The 21,824-nt window shown below is 44.9% G+C and overlaps 1 protein-coding gene across 26 annotated transcripts in view; it reads left to right on the forward strand.

The window, feature by feature from the left end:
• The first annotated feature begins 4,936 nt into the window (after positions 1-4,936).
• LOC105605940 (KRAB domain-containing protein 4-like) overlaps positions 4,937-21,824 on the forward strand; it is a 60,341-nt gene continuing 43,453 nt past the window's right edge. For 5 of the 26 annotated variants that reach the window (XR_009596417.1, XR_009596418.1, XR_009596407.1 and 2 more), the window contains exons 1-4: positions 4,937-5,306; positions 9,012-9,085; positions 13,075-13,201; positions 13,479-13,592. Coding sequence is in view for 4 of the 26 variants with exons in the window: in XM_060398969.1 (XP_060254952.1) it covers positions 9,050-9,085; positions 13,075-13,201 (163 nt within the window). In the remaining 22 variants the exon portion in view is untranslated. Of the gene's footprint in view, positions 5,859-7,505; positions 7,594-9,011; positions 9,086-12,881; positions 12,982-13,074; positions 13,202-13,478; positions 16,152-16,703; positions 17,147-21,824 lie in introns of those variants that run through there. The other 21 variants (XR_009596415.1, XR_009596408.1, XR_009596410.1 and 18 more) reach the window with 13 other exon arrangements.

Consider the following 21,824-nt stretch of genomic DNA (forward strand, 5'->3'; position numbering starts at 1 on the left):
GAGGCCTTCGTCTTTTGTCTCAGCTTGCCCAGAGAGGCAGCACAGGAAGCGGTTGTTTTTAAAGTCTAAAGGAGTCAGTAGTCAAACATGGAAAAACCACAGTGAGACTGTGTAAGAAAACACTGAATGTTTACTCATGCTATGAATTTATAACATTCCTTTTCCTGCAATACCCATTTGTTCCATTGTTCTATATGGTTTTTGAAGATGGTAGTAGCTTACTATTTATCTATCTTACTAAACAGATAAATTACTATTTACTATCTCTTGCCTAAGGAATTTTTACAGTAGCCTAATGAACATTAATGTTTGGAAATATTTATTAGGTAACAACTACTAAACAGAAGTCCAGTTTTCCAGAGGATATTAGTGTTGATGTCACATTACAGAAATAAGTAATATGCTCCATGGTTCATTGTCAGCTGTAGTAAAATTTCTTTTTTTTTTTTTTTACAATATTGTGATGGTGTTTGCCACACATCAGCATGAATCGGCCGTAGGCATATATAGCTTCCTTCCTTCCTAAACCCACCTCCCTCCCCAGCCGATCTCTCCAGGCTTTCACAGAGCAGCGGCTCTGGTGCCCTGTGTCCTGCATCAAACTCTGTGTCTAGTCTACATTGTGTGTCTGTTCTACATATGGTAATACACGTTTGAATGCTAGTCTCTCAAATCATGCCACCTTATTTCTTTTGTTTCCTCAATGGTTTTTCCTTAGCATTCTTGTCTGTCCACATGTTGTGAAAGTGAAGTCACTCAGTCGTGTCCAACTCTTTGCTACCCTGTGGTCCAATTCTTTGCTACCCCGTGGAGTATAGCCCACCAGCTCCTCCCTCCATGGGATTTTCAGGCAAGAGTACTGGAGTGGGTTGCCATTTCCTTCTCCAGGAGATCTTCCCAACTCAGGGATTGAACCCAGCTCTGGTTTAACGTTTAATTTCTATTTCTTCCATGCCTTACACTAACAAATACATTAGTCTATAGGTTATTTTGCGACTTGTAAGATTAAAATGCCCATAAGGCAATGAAAGGGGACATAGTACATGCCTTATAAACATGAATAAAGTTTCTTTAGGACTTAAGTTTAGTCATTTAATACATGTAGAAGTATTTATAAATAGTGCAAAGTTGATAATTATGGTGAAAATAAACTCTTCTCAAGACTATATTTTACAGTCTTCTTTGTTGTCCATATCAGCTTTCTGGAACAACAAAGAAAAGAGAAAATATAATGTTTAAACAAGATGTAAACTACCTAATTACTGTCATTTGGCTGAATTTCCCTTCCATTGAGGAAGTATTGATATAAGTATATATTATGAAGTTTACAAGTTTTTCTCAAAAATATTTGAAGCTATGTCATGAAAAGCATGGAACAGAAACGCTTTTTATAAAGAAGAATGCAGTTCTCATTAAAGGGCTTTTTTCTTTTTCTATCCTCCTTAATAATTTTTAAATTTATTTCTGGTTGTGGTGGGTCATCGTTGCTGCACTGGCTTTTATCTCCTTGCAGCGAGCAGGGGCTATGAATTCTGTACATAAAATACATAAACCTGGCTGGGACTTGCTTGGAGACCGGAGTCCTGACTCTCCTTGTTTCGGTCAGTGCACAGCACTCAGTGTCTTCTCTGTTTCTGGCTGTGCTGATTTGGTTTTGCTGCACATGGAGTTTCTCTAGTTGCAGCCAGCAGGAGCTACTCTCTAATTGCTGTGTGCAGGCTTCTCATTGCTGTAGCTACTCTTGTTGCAGAGCACAAGCTTTAGAGCACAGGCTCAGTACTTGTGTTGCACAGGCTTGTTGCTCCTAGACACGTGGTATCCTCCCAGACGAGGGATCAAACCCGTGTCCAGTGCATTGGCAGGTGTAGTCTTTCCCACTAAGTGTCTTTCAACTGAGGAAATCCCAGTATCTTTCAACCAGGATCCTCGTGTATCTTTTAACTGGGGGCCTATGTATGTTAATACATTGCCATATAAAGTTTGGTGTCCTCAACCAGTAAGTGGGTGATCTGAAACCAGGAGAGAATCGCCCACACTTATCTGGACTTCCTAAGGAGGAGGATGGGCCCAAGCGGCCCTTCCTGAAATACCAAGGCCAGACTGGAGAAGGCAATGGCACCCTACTCCAGTACTCTTGCCTGGAAAATCCCATGGGCGGAGGAGCCTGGAAGAGTGCGGTCTATGGGGTCTCGAAGAGTCGGACACGACTGAGTGACTTCACTTTCACTTTCATGCATTGGAGAAGGAAATGGCAACCCACTCCAGTGTTCCTGCCTGGAGAATCCCAGGGACGGGGGAGCCTGGTAGGTTGCCGTATTATGGGGTTGCACAGAGTCGGACACGACTGAAGTGACTTAGCAGCAGCAGTAGCAGCAGCAGAATGTCCAAAGCACAGAATGGTGCCTGCTTTTCTCCATCCTGCATTCCCCTCAGGGTGTACTGTCGCTGGGCCACAGCAGTGACTAATAAGCTTGATCCTTGAAGAAGTGGAATGTTAAGACTTTTTCACCTTAGGACTGTTAGTATGAAGTAGCCCATTCTACGAGTTGTGTGTTTTACATTCTAGCCTGTCATTCCCATACAAAGCTAGTTCTTATTTACTTAAACTGCTAAGTAATTCTAATTTGTGGAATATTCCTGGGTCCAGCCACCACCCTACATTAATCCCTACCTGACTCCCACCTACCACCAGCCCAGTGGCCACACCTGGGCCAGTTCCCAGGCCTCTGAATCACTTCGGCCTCATCAGCAGGAAACCTTACTTTTGACGGTTATTATCCCACAGAATTTCCAGCTTTTATTTTGAAACTGTTATAGTTACTTAAACTAGTGATGAATCAGTGGTGCAACTCGAGACATGAAACACTGTGTGTGTGATTAGTCGATCAGTCATGTTAACTCTTTGGGTCTACATGAACTGTAGCCCACCAGGTTCCTCTGTCGATCGGGTTCTCCAGGCAAGAAGACTAGAGTGGGTTGCCATGCCCTCCTCAAGGGGATGTTTCCATCCCAGGGAGCGAACCCTGACTCCTGCATTCTGGGTGGATTCCTTTATCTGAGCCACCAGTGAAGCACCAAGTACTTCTAAAGCCTGACAAAATGCCTCAGCAACCAAAGGATGTAACATGCCATTATCTGCTCTGGCCCACTTGGGCCCGCCCCTCACGCCCAGAAGCAGAGTTCACAGCAAATGCTAAGTGTAGTCACCGTTGGAAACGTGTGGTACTGTTTTCCTCTTTTTCTTGTTAAACTGTGCCTCTGCTCCCTATCTGTGGTCTCGGGTCACCAGACTTTTGTACTCATCCACCCGTTCCTCCACCCCAAGTAAATTCAATTGTGGACATGAGAGGTTTGATTCCTTTCCGTGTAAAATCCTGACACACATAGTGCATGAAATAAATAGTAAATTTTGGGGAAAATCATTTTAATTAAGATATGGCACTTAATAATTTTATAAATATCCTGAAATAAGTGTTCAGGAACTAGTTTAGACTTTCGACTTTCAGAACCGGTGATGGAGCTGGAGTTTTTTCCTCCAGTGTTAGGGAGGCTTATTACTGTCCTTTTCTGGTTTATATGACCAGAGTACTACATTGACTACAAAGTCTCTTCATTTTAGGAGATTATTTTCAGTGATGCTAGGTACTTGTATCAGCTAGAGTCATTGTATCAGCACTAGAGTCAAAGAGAGATATAGAATGGTTGCTGTGCTCTGTAGCCTCAGACTCTTTGAAACCCCATGGAGCGTAGCCCTCCAGGCTCCGCTGTCCATGGGATTTTCCAAGCAAGAATACTGGGGTGGGTTGCATTTCCTAATCCTGGGGGTCCTTGACTCAGGGATTGAAGCCCCATCTCTTGTAGCTCCTTCACTGGCAGGCAAATTCCCAACTGAGCCACCTAGGGAGCCCTATGGTCTGATACTAGTGTAGAAAATTTTCTTTGAATTAAAGAAGTGGGTTTTTATTGGACGTTTTCCAGTCCAATGAAACCCAGTGGGGATAGGGCTGAATTTTGGATTGCTGACATGTGCGGTGGGAAGTGCTGTGTAATAGTGGGAAAAGATCCTAAGAGATTGCAGAATGTGAAGACAGTTGAGGGATAATTTTACATGTTGTGCATTAAGGTTGATTGCCAGTGCTAGACTCAAGCCTGAGAAGATTATATGGGATGGGTGGGGCGAGGAGCAGTTATTGTTCAATACCTCAGTGATGTTTGGCTCTTGGCGACCCCATGGACTAAAGCAGCCAGGCTTCCCTTCCTGCATCTCCTGGAGCATGCTGAAACTTGTCCATCAAGACGGTGATGCCATCCAACCATCTCGTCCTCTGTTGTCCCCCCTTCTCCCCCTGCCTTCAGTCTTTTCCAGCCTCAGGGACTTTTCTGAGTCAGGTTTTCCCATCAGGTGGCCAAAGTACTGGAGCTTCAGCATCAGCTTCACTCCTTCCAATGAACATTCAGGACTAATTTCCTTTAGAATTGACTGGTTTGATCTCTGTGCAGTTCAAGGGACCCTCAAGACTCCTCCAGCACCACAATCCAAAAGCATCCGTTCTTCTATGCTGAGCCTTCTTTATGGACCAACTCTCGCATCCCTACCTGACTACTGCTAGAACCATAGCTCTGAGTATAGGGACCTTTATTGGCAAAGTAATGCCTTTTCTTTTGAACTTTCTGGTTTTATCATAACTTTCCTTGCAAGGAGCAGGCCTGTTTTAATATTCTGGCTGTAGTCAGCTTCAGAGGTGATTACAGTAAGGAAGTGTTTCGCGCCGCCCCGCCCCGCCCCTCCACTGCCTGCGGAGGCCGGGACCCGCACGCCTCGAAGCCCCTCCTCACACTCCCGCTGTCCCCACGCGTGTTCGGCTTCCCTCAACGCCCCGCCCCCGCGACGACCAGGCTCCGCTGAGTCCCCGCCCCCAGGCCGCTGCGCCCTTTCACTGAGCATGCGCGCAGAGTCCTGCAAACGCGGAAGCGGAGCGCGGCGAGTGGCAGTCTGTCCGCTCAGCGTGAGTTTCTCTCTTTCTAATCAAACCTGCGCCTTCAGTCTCCTTTCCTCGTTACCCCGAGTCTCAGGTTGGCTAGTGACTCTAAATCCCTGCGCCCGTTCCACCGGTCCCAGCAAGTTCAGACGTCTTGGTGAGCGCCGAAGGGGCGCCTCCATTTTGCTTTAAAGTCGCTCTGAAGCCGCTTCCAGCTTTTGGTCCACAGAGATGCTGCGTTTCGCACCTCTTTCCTGCTTCAAACCATTTCCTGACGTCACTGACACCTCTGCCCTTCCTACACCGCGTACAGTTCTCTTCGGCGAGGTGGGTTTATTAGCTCCGCTGCCCCTAGCCTCATCCTCTCGGCCCCTGGCCGCGCCGACCGCCCCGACCTCTCCGTTCCCGAAGAGTCCGCGTTGTCTCCCGCGTCCTGGGATTCTGGAGAGCCCGCCCCGCTGCTGAGACCCCTTGCCTCCCAGCCCCTCTGTCCTCGCGTCTCCTCAGGCCGGTGTTTCTGCCCCGTAGGCTTTCTCTTCATAGTGACGTTGCCTTAACTGGTGTCGAGGGAGATGACCTGCGCCAGCCACGTGGCACCCGAAGTTCTTCCGTGGCAATTTCCACCCGTTGCTGCTTGGCTTTTGCGGGAACCGGGCTTCTTAATCAGTCGCCATCCCTGTAAATAGTGGGCGAGGGGTTGTCAGGAGAAGCAGAGACAGCGACTCCTAGAGAAATAGAAAATGAAAAACATGAGGGAGAAGCTATGGCAATGAAGAGGATTGTGAGGAACTTGTGAAGAGACAACAGCATGAAAAAGAATTGGCCTTGAACGTAGAGGTTAGGGAAAAAGAGAAAATCAGGATTTCCTGAGAGTTAAAGGTGAGCAAGATAGGGAGGTGGTGTTCGGTCCCAGTCTTTGCGAAACCTGTTTCTCCCAGAGCTTGCTCAGATTCGTGTCCGTTGAGTCAGGGATGCTCTCTAACCATCTCGTCCTCTGCCTCCCCCTTCTAAAGCCTTCAAGGGAGAGGGGTTGTGAATCAGGGGTCCCAAAGAGGGCGACAGTGGAGAGGCAGTTTACACAGAGAGCCCACAAAGGGGATACAAGACCTACAAACCTTGACCTACAAACAATATCCTGCTGGGAGAGAAAGGGGCTCCTAGTGGTTGGAGGAGCTGAGAAAGGAAGCTGAAAGGAAGCACCGCCACTTGGGGTGCCAGAGAGTTGGGAGGAAGGGAGGCCAGAGATGGAGGAAGAAAGGCTGAAATACAGGGAGATTGAGGATCACCAGGGAGGTTGGAGAGAAAGCATCTCGACGGGAACAGATGGCAGAGAGAGGCCGGATGGGAGTCAGGGAAGAAGTAGAGAGAAGGACAGGCACAGCAGGAGAGCAGAGGGGAAGAGAAAGGGAGATGGAGAAAGAAGTAGGGAAACAGATAAACCAGATGAAATGGAAACAACTATTGTGCAGGTGTGGCAGGGGACTAGATCCAGATGAGTGCTGAATCGATTGCATAAGACTTATTAATTCCTGATACATTGAATTTTGGCTTTAAAATCTACTAAGCTTAAGACATTATTTTTTAAATTATACAGATGAAAATGAGAATTGCAAAACTTCTGTCTGTAAGGTTTGTGCATTTTGTAATTATCTGTATTAAAAGATAACATCCATGTGCAGAGGCTATAGAAGTTTAGGCTGCGGCAGTGTCTTGATTCTCTCAGAGATGAGTCAGCTCCTTCCCTTTTCCTGGTGTGGAGTAGAGGTTAAGAGTCATGACATAATTTAAGCAGTTAGGCTGATACTCCGATTTCCTCTCTTTTATGTGATCTCACAGCTAGTGAGCTGAGTTGATCTGATGATGTTTCCCTCAGGTCCAGAAGCTGAGCAACAGTGACCCCTGAAATGATTGGCTAAATTGGGTGTGTGGCAGTTCTTGGAGGGACTGCCCAGTTAGTATTAGAATTTGAAATGGATCCCAGTCTTGCAACATGAAAAAGGACAATAGTAGGATGGAGGTAGGAGCATAGGCTCAGAGTCAGAGAGAATCATGAACCGTCTTCTGTGAATAAAGGTCGGTGTAAAGGGAGGACTCCCACCTCTGCTGGCTTCCCCGTGTCCTCAGGGCAGCATCCTGACTCCTTAGGTGGCTCCACAGCCCTTTGTCATCCTCAGGTCTCCGCCAGTGTCTCCAGCCCCATCCTGGAGGTGACCCCGTTCTCATGGTCAGTCTGTCCTGGTCACATTCACTTAGTCCTTGTTCATAGACACCAAAACCTTCTCTGTCTCAGATCTTAGTTGCTATGTCCACCTTTGGTCATTATATCACTGTTGCCCTTGCTTTTTCTCTTCCTTCAGGTCTAGGCCAGAGAGGTCTCCCCATCTCCTTATATTTGCTGTCATGTTAACCAGATTTACTGCCTCTATATTAATCACCTTCATCAAAGATGCCCTTCTCCTTTGATTATTTGGAATGTTTCCTCTTTTCCCTTCATTGAAGGATGCCCCATTTTCCTCTTCCTTCCAGGGTGTGTGCAACATCTCTCTTACAACATCTCACAGACTATGAATGTGTGTTTGGCTGAAGAATTCTCAGGGGAGATGGAGGTTACAGGGTAGGTGATGATGGTTCCCATATCTGTTCCGGACATTTCAACTCTAATTGATCCTTACCCCATGTGGAGACTTATTACTCAAAGCAAAGAGATGTGATAATCCTAAGAAACCTGACAGATCTAGTGTCTTGAGGTGTCCCCATATTTTAGTCTGCAGTGTCACTGCTTACTGCAGCCCCCAGGTCTTCTAAGCTCTGTCCATTCAGGGGCCAGTTGCCATCTTCAACAGCAGCTTTGCCTTCCAGCAGCTCATCTGCCCATTGCAGTGGATGCTGAGTTTACTGTGGTTATCTTGCATTTAGCTGTGAGCAGGGAGAACAGGAGCCAGTGAGATGGGGGCCTCTCTCGTCTTGTGACTTATTTATTGAACTCAGTCTGTGTATCTCTCAACTACATAATGTCTACAGTTGCTGATAGGTTTTCCCAAGAGGACCAGGTTCTTCTTCTCCATAGTCAGTCCCAGTGTCCTTGGATTTGCAGCTTGGGCGGATTTCTGTTGCAATACGCATGCCTAGTGGTCTCTGCTCTTCTTCAGCCATGCATGGAGAAGAGGTAGAAAAATGGGAGAAGGTGAAGGGAAGCTTCATCGAGGTCTCCAGGAGGATTGTGAGAGCAAGAGTGGACCTTTTGATGAACCCAGTGAATGGGTGTGTGTGAGACAAGCGTTGTTGTGGGAGATGTTGATCAAAAAGTACAGACTATGAGTTGTGAAATGAGGAAGTCCTGGGGAGATATGTGTAGCATGCTGACCGTAGTTAATCCTATTCTGTTACTGCATACGGGGAATTTGTCAGGAGAGTACATTGTCAGTGTTTTCACACATAGAACATGGAATTTTGGAGGTGATGGATGTGTTGATTCGTGGATTGTGATAAATACTGCATGGTGTACACATGTGTCACATGGTGTATGGTATATGTACACATACCCGTTTGGTTAGTCGGTTCTCCCCCATCAGACACGCTCCTTGGGTTCTCATGTGGGGCCTTGCCCCAGGAATGTGCACAGAGCCGCAGATGATTCCGATTTGGATCCTGCATTGAGCACCAGGGCTCTTAGCCTCCACTTCTGAGACTGAGATCAGGCCCTGGGAGAGGGGAGGACGCTCTGCTCTGAGTGGGGCTCGACCAGGGCCTGCTGTGTGACCTGAAGGGTATCGTGGGGTCAGCGGAGGTGCCCTCTGCTGCTGTGTGCATGAGGCCTCACCAGGAGGGGAGTGTGATCCGAGGGAAAGTGTGGGAAAGTCCCGTGTTGCACTCTGTGCAGGAGTTGACCATCCTGAGTCCCTCCTGAGACAGTGGCCACAGAAGACTGTCTGTTCCACATGGTGAGGGCTTCCCTGTGTGTGGAGTTGGGGCTCAGGAAGGGGCTGTGTTGACTCTAAGCATTAAACAGCATGCTTTCCACTTTCATGATAGACCTCTGAAAACTTGTGTTGCCTGAGGAAGAAGTGAAGATGAAAGAAAACGTGTCAGGAATGGCTCTTTCTCCGGTAAGGTCATATTCTCAGTGGGTTCTCAGTCTGTCCTTCCTGAAATGCCCTTCTCTGGACTCGCTAATTGTGTCTGACTCCTGTACGTGCACACTGACCTGCGGCCTTCCCTCAGGGCCTATCATCTCCACTTAGATCCAGTCTCCCCATGACCCGGTGACCTGGCCCTTGTGAGGAGGTTCCCCTGGGCAGTGTCCTGGGCAGGGCTTCACACCCATGGATTGGAGACGGGGTCTCAGTGCTGTTGGGCAGCAGGGATTGCTTAGGGCCCATCTGGATATGCTGTCTGCTCTCTGTCAGCGAGGGTAAAGAAGCTGCATGTGGAAGTCAGGTATTAGTGTGCACAATACTTGTTAAAATCTGGAAAAGAGGGGCAATCAGATCTGACTTTTTATAGTCCATAAATGCTGGAGAGGGTGTGGAGAAAAGGAACCTTCTTACACTGTTGGTGGGAATGCAAACTAGTACAGCCACTATGGAGAACAGAGTGGAGATTCCTTAAAAACTGGAAGTAGAACTGCTGTATGACCCAGAAATCCCACTTCTGGGCATACACACCGAGGAAACCAGCATTGAAAGAGACATGTATACCCCAGTGTTCATCGCAGCACTGTTTATAATAGCCAGGATATGGAAGCAACCTAGGTGTCCATCAGCAGATGAATGGATAAGAAAGCTGTGGTACATATACACAATGGAATATTACTCAGCCATTAAAAATAATACATTTAAATCAGTTCTAATGAGGTGGATGAAACTGGAGCCTATTATACAGAGTGAAGTAACCCAGGAAGAAAAACACCAATACAGTATACTAACACATATATACGAAATTTAGAAAGATGGTAACGATAACTCTATATGCGAGACAGCAAAAGAGACACAGATGTATAGAACAGTCTTTTGGACTCTGTGGAAGAAGGCGAGGGTGGGATGATTTGAGAAAATAGCATTGAAACATGTATATTATCATATGTGAAACAGATCGCCAGTCCAGGTTTCAAGCATGAAACAGGGTACTCAGGGCTGGTGAACTGGGATGACCCAGAGGGATGGGATGGGGAGGGAAGTGGGAGGGGGGTTCAGGATGGGGAACAAATGTACACCCATGGCTGATTCATGTCAATGTATGATAAAACACTACAATATTGTAATTAGCCTCCAATTAAATAAATTTTAAAAAATAATAATAAATAAAACTAAATGCACATCTCTTAAAAATCTTTTAGTGTTTGGCAGTGAAATGGAAAGTTGAGAAAGAAACTTCAGGTCTAGAGAGTGTTTCATTACCTTTCCTCATTTAAACTGTGAAATCAAGTTTACTAATTTTTTTTCTTTTTTTGGCTGCATGGTGAGCTTGGGTGGTCTTAGTTCTCTGAGTAGGGATTGAACCCAAAACCATGCAGTGGAAGTGTGGGTTCTTAACCACTGGACCATCAGGGAATTCCCCAACTTTCCTAATCTCAATTAAATATTTCATTAATGGACTATAAAAATAAATTTTTGATTGTGTACTCATACACATACATAACTACATACCTCAAATTAAGGATAAAGTCACTTAAAAAAATATATTTATTTGTTGTACGGGGTCTTCATTGCTTCAATGGTTTTTCCCTCGTTCTGGCAAGTGTTGGCCACTCTCATTGCAGTGGGGGCTTCTCCTTGCATTGGCTTCTCTCATTTTGCAGCACAGGCTCTAGAGTGCACTGGCTTCAGTAATTTCACCTGCTGGGCTCTAGAGCTCTGACTCAGGAATTGAGACTCAGGGACCTAGTTGCCCCTCAGCATGTGGGATATTACCAGACCAGGCAACAACCTGTGTCTCTTGCATTGGCCAGTGGGTTCTTTACTATTGAGCCACCAGGCAAGCTTTGATATATTTTTAAACACAGGTATTTTATACACATTAGAATAAATCTTCTGTATATTATTTTCTGCCTCTATTACTTTTTATTTTTTTGAACTGGTGTCCTTTTATTTTTTTGAACTACAATAAGATAATGTTGAGGACTTCCCTGGTAGTACAGTGAATACGAATGTGGCTGCCAATGTAGGGTGCACAGATTCTATCCAAGATCCGGGAAGATTCCTCAGGGCAGCTAAGCCCATGTGCCACAACTACTGAGCCTGTGCTCTAGAGCCTGGGAGCCATAACTCCTGAAGCCCACACTGTCTAGAGCCTGTGCTCCAAAACAAGAGAAGCCACTGCAAGGAGAAGCCGGGCACTGCAGCTGCAACTAGAGAGAGCCCACTCATAGCAACGAAGGACCAGCATAACCAAAACAAATAAGCTTTAAAAAAGACATAGAATTCTGACAAACTTATTGACGTACAACTGATTGATTTTTAATGTCCCAAAGATGCTGAAATATACAAGTAAAAGAAAATGGGAGTATCATCCCAGAAAGTGTTAAAAGGCAACTCTTTGGAGTCCAAAATGGCCACCCTGGCAGGCTACCATGGGGTCGCAAATAGTCTGACACTACTGAGCAACTGAACAAGGACCTTCACACACAACAGAGTGAGCTCAAAAAAACAAATCTAAACCTGTGACTTTCTTCCTACAGATTCTTCAGTGACTTCCAGTAGCTTTTGGAATAAAGTCCTAAATCCTAGACCTTGTAGAAATCAGCCTCTGTCTGGCATCACCCCTCTTTGTTTCCTGTGTCCCAGTCACACTGGCTGGCTTTCTGTTCACTAAATATCTTCCTGCCTCAGAGCCAGCACTCAGGCTCTTCTCTCTGCTTACAAAATTCTTCCATTTTCCACCTTGCCAATCCTAAGTGTTTCTTCCTCATGGAGACCTCGTCTGTTTTCTTGATGTAGGTCAAGACTTTCTGTTGAATCTTCTCTTAGCACCAGGCCTGTTTCAGAGCACATATAACTATAGTGATGTTAAAATTCTGGATGTAATTGGCCGGTTGGCTGCTGGATTGTAAGCTCCGTCATGTTCACTGCTCTATTCCCAGTTTGGGACACACGGTTGATTCTCACTGAATTTTGACTGAATGAAAGAAAAAAGACAACTGTTCTTGCTTCAATCAGCTATTTGTTTACATGTGCATGCATGAATGCATAGATATATAACTCCATGGTTTTAACATCATCTCATAAATATTCTTTATGCTTTGTAGCAGTTGCACTTGTATCTTAAGTATATTCCATGACCTTAAGTTTTTTCTACCTCATCACATGAATGATGTAAATAGTAGTAAGATTACTGACATTGTGTGGATTAGCAGGGAGAGGGGTAATTCTGTATAGTGACTATTTTGCTGTTCCATTGCACTTCAGCTTCCTTGAACTTGTTTCCTGTATTCTCTGGGAACTCTCTGTGTATGGTCTTTTACACTGTTACTTAACTGTTTAATTCCTTCCGTTCAATTATCTCTCCCAACCACCTGAACTCAAGTGCTGTTGCCTCATTTCTGAACTATTTAACTTGAGTAATTTCTTAGAGTAACAGAGTTTTCTCCTCAGTAAGGTGGACACAGATCTTTCTCTAACGTGCTGTTATGTTGATGAGAAGTTCATGTGTGTAAAGTGTTTAGAGTAATGCTTAGTGTGTATAAAGTGTTGAGACACCTTTGGTCAGTGTGATGATGTCATCCTCATCACAGTGTGTGCTCTTTTAAAGCCGCTGTGGACTTTGTTGTCTCTGAAGACACCAGTCTTGCTGTAACTCATCTAGATAGTGAATGTCACTCAGTGTGTCGAATGTAACACTTCTGCATAGACAACCCACTGTTGATTGTAATTTGTTTTTCATGTCCACACATATGACAAATTCAAGTTGATCAGAGGATATCATCATCTTATGAAAAAACGGGAAATTAGAGACCACCAATTTGCTCCAAATAGATTTGCACGGATCTATCAGAATATTACTTCAGGTGAATTGACCTTACCTATCTCACTTCTCCTCCTTTTCTGTGAAAATAAGAACCCTTCTCAGGGCCCGTTGGTGAAATGTGTTTTCATTTCAGACACAGTTGACCTTCAAGGATGTGTTCATAGATTTCACTCCTGAGGAATGGGAATGTCTGAACCCTGCCCAGAGGACCTTGTACAAGGACGTGATGGTGGAGACCCTCAGGATCCTGCTGTCTGTGGGTGAGGATCACTTCCTTCTGAAGTGGTGGTATGCTTTGGGGTACCTCTGCATGTTCCCTCTGTGTCTCTTGGGAGCCCCTGTTTTTCTTACTGAGATCAAAGCCTTGTTGACTCTCTCATGTAAGCCTTCATGATTGGCATCAGGAGTTCAGACTTGTCCTTTCTTCAGGTGACCTGCCCACTGTGTGATACACAAGGAGTTTTCCCCATGCTTGAGTGTTTATAAAGCTGATTTCAAACTTGTGAAGGATTGAACCCATGCCTCCTGTATTTGCAGGCATAGAACCACCAGGATGTTAAGGAAATTAAATAAATTGTCATGTTGAGGCTTCAAGACAAAGCAGTGCATTCCTCTGCCCTTCCTTCTAACCTGTCTGGACACACCCTGACTGTGAGTACCCTGACTGCTTGCTGTGAGTGCAAGGCTTTTGGTACCATAAATAAGTTAGGGGACAAATCTTGAGTTTGTTCAGCCCTTGGAGGGGCTCTGACCAACCAAGCCCCAGGCTTAGCAGCATCCAAGTTTTATAAGATGAAACAAACAGCATTAAGATGAAACCAGAGCTGCTGTTTGCTCACAGATTGATGATGATATCAGTTCATGTCCTGGGATTGTAAGCAGTAACCTCAAACTGCAGTCTTTGAAGTCTCACCCACAGAGTGGACACACTGCCTGGGACGTTTTCCCAATTGAGACTCCAGATGTGCTGTGTCCTGGGACTTCCCAGTACTGTTTGAGTCTGGATGTTGGTCAGAAGCCAATTTGATGATATATCCTCTGGTGTTTCTATTTCTCTTTGCTTTAAATGGTAGTATATTGAGAGTCAGCTAGATAATTCTATCTGTATTGTATATTACTTATTTGTATAGGGATTCCCTGGTTTCTCAGATGGCAGAGAGTCTGTGTGCAATGCGGGAGACCCATATTCGATCCGTGGGTTGGGAAGATCCCCTGTAGAAGGAAATGGCAACCCACTCCAGTATTCTTGCCTTGAAAACCTCGTGGCTGGTGGGCTACAGTCCATGGGGTCACTAAGAGTCAGACATGAGTGAACACCTTCACTTTCACTTTTTTCATTTGTATAGAACACATGGCTTATTTTGTTAACAAATCCTTTGACCCTGAGATGAAAGTGAAAACTTTTGGCAAAACATTAATTGGTGCTGTGAGTAGGATTTGTGAGACAAAATGCCACTCTGTAAGAAAAGAAGAGATTAAGATTGATGAAGTTTTTATTCTGAGATGGGAAGGTTCATCTTTACTCATTAGCTAATAAATGGGATGTATTCACTGGATTATGTGAGAATTGGGACCTTAAATTCAGTGGGCTGAACCCTTAGAAGTTACTGAATGTTCGTGACTCTCACCCCTTGAGAAAGGATAAGAATCTGCCCTGCTGGATGAGAGGCTGGATCCTCCTCTCTCCTACTGTGAAGTAGATAAAGCTAACTTAAAATTGTCTGAAGAGAAGTTACAAGTGGAAACAGAATTATGCAATTAGTGAGGATGATTGTCTACATTACAATGTCAAATTATATTTTAGCTAATCAAATCCTCAGTTTTTAAGTTGGCTCTCTATTGAGCTAGCCCACAGCTCCAATAGTGTCCCCTATTGCCCTTTCTGTTTCCATTCTATATCCTGTTGTGGCCTTTCACACCTCCCAACCCTTCTGTCTCCCTCTCATCAGCTGGTCCCCTTCTAACTTCCCCTGTCTCTCAGTGGGGAGCATGAGCCCAGCTTCCCCCACTCCTACCCCCACTCTAGGAAGTTTCTTTACCCCTTCAGATTCTTCTGATCAAACCAATACCCCCATCTCCCCAGAGCGACAATCCAAGATTCTTATCAGCCCATCTGTCCCTGTTATCACAGTCAATTTGAGCACTATTCGGTCTGTATTTTAGCCATGAAACTATGACTGCAGAAAGGAAAATAGCTTTTTTGATACAGGATGACCATGCTCTTCTTTAGACTCTGGAGAAAACATAACTCCTATGAGTCTACTGCCTTTATTTGTAAAATTGGAATATTAGTGCTGTTAGGGTTGCATAGAATATTGCCTCTTTTACGGGAAAGATCAGGAATATTTTGGTGTGTTTTTTTTTTTTTTGGCTGCAGCATGCGACAGGCAGTTGGGATCTTAGTTCCCCATTCATGGATGGAATCTGTGCCCCCTACAGTGGAAGCGCAGAGTCCTAGCCGTTATAGCACCAGTGAATTTCCCTCAAAGATTACTTTCGGGTAAAAAATATATTAACTTTTTGTCATGCTTATTGTGACATGTCCCTTTGTCTACATTACATCATGTATGTTGTTAATTTGCATTTTATTCCTGACAGTGTTGTCTCTGACTCTGGGTAATAAGTTTTCAAAGTATATTCCTTTCTTGTGATAAGAATACATTTTTTTAAAAATTGTTTTTTGTTCATTTTTGGTTGTGCTGGGTCTTTGTTGTGATTTGGGCTTCTCTCTACTTCTGGCAAGCAGGGTCTACTCTCTGGTTACAGTGTGCAAGTTTCTCACTGCAGTGCCTTCTCTTGTTGTAGTGTGTGGGCTCTAGGTGCCCAGGCTGCAGTAGTTACAGGTGCCAGGCTCTAGAGCATAGGCTTAGCTACTCCAAGGCATGTGTGGTCTCCCCAGACCAGCACTTGAACCTATATGCCCTGCATTGGCAGGTGCATTCTTTACCCCTGAGCCACCAGGGAACCCCAAAGCATGTTCCTTTACATGTTTGTTGGGGCCAGTGAACTGGATAAGTTGAGGTTACTGTATAGATAGGGAATTGCTGTATTGAATGACTATTGTGTAAGTAGAGACTATTTCATTTACTGATTTTTTAAATTTACAGATGGTGATCTTTCTGAATGTATTATCCAATGTAACTGGTATGAACTACTTGTTAATGTCATCAAATAGCCTATACATCAATATACTGATAGATTTATAACAGATATTTATAAAAGTGTATTTTGTTTTGGTTTTAAATCATATGAAGGAACTCCTTGGTGGTCCAGTGGCTAGAATTCAGCACTTTTAACTGCTTGGGCATAGGTTCACTCCCTGATCGTGGAATTAAAATCCCACAAGGGATGTGGTATGACAAAAAAAAAATTGTTTTAAATGAATCCTTTATTTCCTAATGCTGTGTTTGTTGTGCAATTGTAAACTGCCCTTTTGTTCTTTTTTTGTTCTGTCGGTAAGTCATGTTTGAAACTTTGCAACCCCATGAACTACAGCACCCCAGGCTTCCCTGTGCTTCGCTATTTCCCTGAGTTTGCTCAAACTCATGTCCATTGAGTCAGTGATGCTATCCAACCATCTCATCCTCTGTTGCCACCTTTTCCTTCTGCCCTTGACCTTCCCCAGCATCAGTGTCTTTTCCAGTGAGTCAGCTCTTTGCATCAAGGAGTCTAAGTATTAGAACTTAAGCTTCAGCATCAGCCCTTCCAATGAATATTCAGGGTTGACTTCCTTCAGGGCTGACTGGTTTTATCTCCTTGCAGTCCAAGGGACTCTGAAGAGCCTTCTCCAGCACAACAGTTTGAAATCATCAATTCTTTGGCAGGCGGCCACTGGCGCACTAAGCGCGGGTGGCTGCGACTGGCGCACTAAGCGTGGGCGAGAGGAGCTACCCGACGTCCGAGGTCAGGGGCAGAAGCCGGGAGGACCCCATGCCTGAAGGGTGGCAGCCAAGAGGAGTTACCCCACATCCGAGGTCAGGGGCAGCGGCCGAGAGTGCTAGGCTGCAACAGCGCAGGAACAGCCGAGAGGAGCCACCGTGCGTTCAAGGCCAGGGGCAGCAGCCGAGAGGAGCTACCTTGCGTCCGACGTCAGGGGCGGCAGCTGGGAGGAGCTACCCTGCGTCCCAGGCCAGGGGCAGTGGCCGAAAGGAGCTACCCGGCCTCCGAGATCAAGGGCGGCCAGGAAGAGCCACCCCACGTCCAAGGTCAGGGGCGGCGGCTGGGAGGAGCCACCCCAAACCCGAGGCCAGGGGAGGCGGCCGGGAGGAGCAACCCCAAGTGCAAGGAGTAGTGGCTACGCGGGTGCCAGGAGGGCCTAGAGGAGCTATCCCACGTTGAAGGTCAGGAAGGGCAGCAGTGAGGAGATACCCCTCATCCAAAGTAAGGAGCAGTGGCTGCGCTTTGCTGGAGCAGCTGTGAAGAGATAACCCATGCCCAAGGTAAGAGAAACCCAAGTAAGATGGTAGGTGTTGCAAGAGGGCATCAGAGGGCAGACACACTGAAACCATACTCACAGAAAACTAGTCAATCTAATCACACTAGGACCACAGCCTTGTCTAACTCAATGAAACTAAGCCATGCTGGTGGGGCAACCTAAGATGGGCAGGTCATGGTGGAGAGGTCTGACAGAATGTGGTCCACTGGAGAAGGGAATGGCAAACCACTTCAGTATTCTTGCCTTGAGAACCTCATGAACAGTATGAAAAGGCAAAATGATAGGATACTGAAAGAGGAACTCCCCAGGTCAGTGGGTGCCCAACACACAACTGGAGATCAGTGGAGAAATAACTCCAGAAAGAATGAAGGGATGGAGCCAAAGCAAAAACAATACCCAGCTCTGGATGTGACTGGTGATAGATGCAAGGTCCGATGCTGTAAAGAGCAGTATTGCATAGGAGCCTGTAATGTCAGGTCCATGAATCAAGGCAAATTGGAAGTGGTCAAACAAGAGATGGCAAGAGTAAACGTCGACATGCTAGGAATCAGCGAACTAAAATGGACTGGAATGGGTGAATTTAACTCAGATGACAATTATATCTACTACTGTGGGCAGGAATCCCTCAGAAGAAATGGAGTAGCCATCATGGTCAACAGAAGAGTCCGAAATGCAGTACTTGGATGCAATCTCAAAAACGACAGGATGATTTCTGTTCGTTTCCAAGGCAAACCATTCAATATCATGGTAATCCAAGTCTGTGCCCCAACCAGTAATGCTGAAGAAGCTGAAGTTGAATGGTACTATGAAGACCTATCAGACCTTTTAGAACTAACATCCCCAAAAGATGTCCTTTTCATTATAGGGGACTGGAGTGCAAAAGTAGGAAGTCAAGAAACACCTGGAGTAACAGGCAAATTTGGCCTAGGAGTGTGGAATGAAGCAGGGCAAAGACTAATAGAGTTTTGCCAAGACAATGCACTGGTCATAGCAAGCACCCTCTTCCAACAACACAAAAGAAGACTCTAGACATGGACATCACCAAATGGTCAACACAGAAATCAGATTGATTATATTCTTTGCAGCCTAAGATGGAGAAGCTCTATACAGTCAACAAAAACAAGACCGGGAGCTGACTGTGGCTCAGATCATGAACTCCTTATTACCAAATTCAGACTTAAATTGAAGAAAGTAGGAAAACCACTAGAAAATTCAGGTATGACCTAAATCAAATCCCTTATGATTATACAGTGGAAGTGAGAAATAGATTTAAGGGCCTAGATCTGATAGATAGAGTGCCTGATGAACTATGGAATGAGGTTCGTGACATTGTACAGGAGACAGGGATCAAGACCATCCCCATGGAAAAGAAATGCAAAAAACCAAAATGGCTGTCTGGGGAGGCCTTACAAATAGGTGTGAAAAGGAGAGAGGTGAAAAACAAAGGAGAAAAGGAAAGATATAAGCATCTGAATGCAGAGTTCCAGAGAATAGTAAGAAGAGATAAGAAAGCCTTCTTCAGTGATCAATGCAAAGAAATAGAGGACAAGAACAGAATGGGAAAGACTAAGAGATCTCTTCAAGAAAATTAGAGATACCAAGGGAACATTTCGTGCAAAGATGGGCTTGATAAAGGACAGAAATGGTCTGGACCTAACAGAAGCAGAAGATATTAAGAAGAGGTGGCAAGAATACACAGAAGAACTATACAAAAAGATCTTCACAACCCAGATAATCACGATGGTGTGATCACTCATCTAAAGCCAGACATCCTGGAAAGTGAAATCAAGTGGGCGTTAGAATGCATCACTACGAACAAAGCTAGTGGAGGTGATGGAATTCCAGTTGAGCTATTTCAAATCCTGAAAGATGATGCTGTGAAAGTGCTGCACTCAATATGCCAGCAAATTTGGAAAACTCAGCAGTGGCCGCAGGACTCGAAAAGGTCAGTTTTCATTCCAATCCCAAGGAAAGGCAGTGCCAAAGAATGCTCAAACTACTGCACAATTGCACTCATCTCACATGCTAGTAAATTAATGCTCAAAATTCTCCAAGCCAGGCTTCAGCGGTACGTGAACTGTGAACTCCCTGATGTTCAAGCTGGTTTTAGAAAAGGCAGAGGAACCAGAAATCAAATTGCCAACATCCACTGGGTCATGAAAAAGCAAGAGAGTTCCAGAAAAACATCTATTTCTGCTTTATTGACTATGCCAAAGCCTTTGACTGTGTGGATCACAATAAACTGTGGAAAATTCTGAAAGTCATTGGAATACCAGATCACCTGACCTGCCTCTTGAGAAATCTGTATACAGGTCAGGAAGCAACAGTTAGAACTGGGCATGGAACAACAAACTGGTTCCAAATAGGAAAAGGAGTACATCAAGGCTGTATATTGTCACCTGCTTATTTATCTTATATGTAGAGTACATCATGAGAAACGCTGGACTGGAAGAAACACAAGCTGGAATCAAGACTGCTGGGAGAAATATCAATAACCTCAGATATGCAGTTGATACCACCCTTATGGCAAAAAGTGAAGAGGAACTAAAAGCCTCTTGATGAAAGTGAAAGTGGAGAGTGAAAAGTTGGCTTAAAGCTCAACATTCAGAAAACAAAGATCATGGCATCCGGTTCCATCACTTCATGGGAAATAGATGGGAAACAGTGGAAACAGCGTCAGACTTTATTTTGGGGGGCTCCAAAATCACTGCAGATGGTGACTGCAGCCATGAAATTAAAAGACGCTTACTCCTTGAAAGAAAAGTTATGAGCAACCTAGATAGCATATTCAAAAGCAGAGACATTGCCGACTAAGGTCCGTCTAGTCAAGGCTATGGTTTTCCCTGTGGTCATGTATGGATGTGAGATTTGGACTGTGAAGAAGGCTGAGCGCCGAAGAATTGATGCTTTTGAACTGTGGTGTTGGAGAAGACTCTTGAGAGTCCCTTGGACTGCAAGGAGATCCAACCAGTCCATTCTGAAGGAGATCAACCCTGGGATTTCTTTGGAAGGAATGATGCTAAAGCTGAAGCTCCAGTACTTTGGCCACCTCATGCGAAGAGTTGACTCAGTGGAAAAGAGTCTGATGCTGGGAGGGATTGGGGGCAGGAGGAGAAGAGGACGACAGAGGATGAGATGACTCGTTGGCATCACTGACTGGATGGACGTGAGTCTGAGTGAACTCCGGGAGTTGGTGATGGATAGGGAGGCCTGGTGTGCTGTGATTTATGCGGTTGCAAAGAGTCGGACACGACTCGAACTGAACTGAACTGAAAGAGTTGGACACGACTGAGCAACTGAACTGAACAGAACAGCCTTCTTTATGGTTCGAGTCTCACATCCGTACATGATGACTGGAAAAACCATAGCTTTGACTCTATGAACATTTTTTGGCAAAAGTGATGTCTCTGACTTTTAATATGCTCTCTAGGTATGCCATAGGTTTTTTCCCAAGGAGTAAGCATCTTTTAAATTTCATAGCTGCAGTCACCATCCATGTTTTCAAGCCCAAGAACATAAAATCTGGCACTGTTTCCTTTTTTGCCCCCCGTCTATTTTCGTCAAGTGATAGGACAAGATGCCATGGTCTTAGTGTTTTGAATGGTGTGTTTGAAGCCAGCTTTTTGTTTGTTTGTTTTCTTTCACCCCATCAAGAGGCTGTTTAATTCCTCTTTGCTCTCTGCCATTAAAGTGGAATCATGTGCATATGTGAGATTGTTGATACTTCTCCTGGCAATCTTGATTCCAGCTTGTGTTTAATCCAACCCAGCATTTTGCATGATGTACTCTGCATATAAGTTAAATAAACAGGCTGACAATATACAGCTTTGATATACTTCTTTCTCAGTTTTGAACCAGTTAGTTGTTCCTCCATATCTGGTTCTAACTTTTGCTTCTTGTCCTGCATACAGGTTTCTCAGGAGACAGGTAAGTTGGGTATTCCCATCTCTTTCAGAAACTGCTCTTTAGTTTTTACATTATTCATTATTTAGTTTCTTTTGGAATATTTACCATTACAATATATTGTCTAGTCTTTGCATGCATACTCAGTCTTTCAGAGGTATCGGACTCTTTGTGGCCCCCATGGACTGTAGCCTGCCAGGCTTCTCTGTCCATGGAATTTCTTGCAGGCAAGAATACCGGAGTGGGTTGCCATTTCTGTCTCCAGAGGTTCATCCAGATCCAGGGATTGAACTCTAGTCTTTTGCATCTCCTGTAGTGGCAGGTGGATTATTTACCACGGAGAAACCTGCCAAGCCCTGTCTGTTCTTTAGCATGTAATTATGTATAAGTATGGGTATATTGTGTATAATGTATTTTTTTTTCCTCCTCAATTATGAGACAATAGTATGTTTACTACCAATTAAAGCCAAGTAGGGGCTTCCCTGGTAGCTCAGAGGTTAAAGCGTCTGCCTGCAATGTGGGAGACCCAGGTTCAATCCCTGGGT

The sequence above is a fragment of the Ovis aries genome, chromosome 14 (genome assembly GCF_016772045.2).
Source record: "Ovis aries strain OAR_USU_Benz2616 breed Rambouillet chromosome 14, ARS-UI_Ramb_v3.0, whole genome shotgun sequence".
Lineage (NCBI taxonomy): Eukaryota > Metazoa > Chordata > Mammalia > Artiodactyla > Bovidae > Ovis > Ovis aries.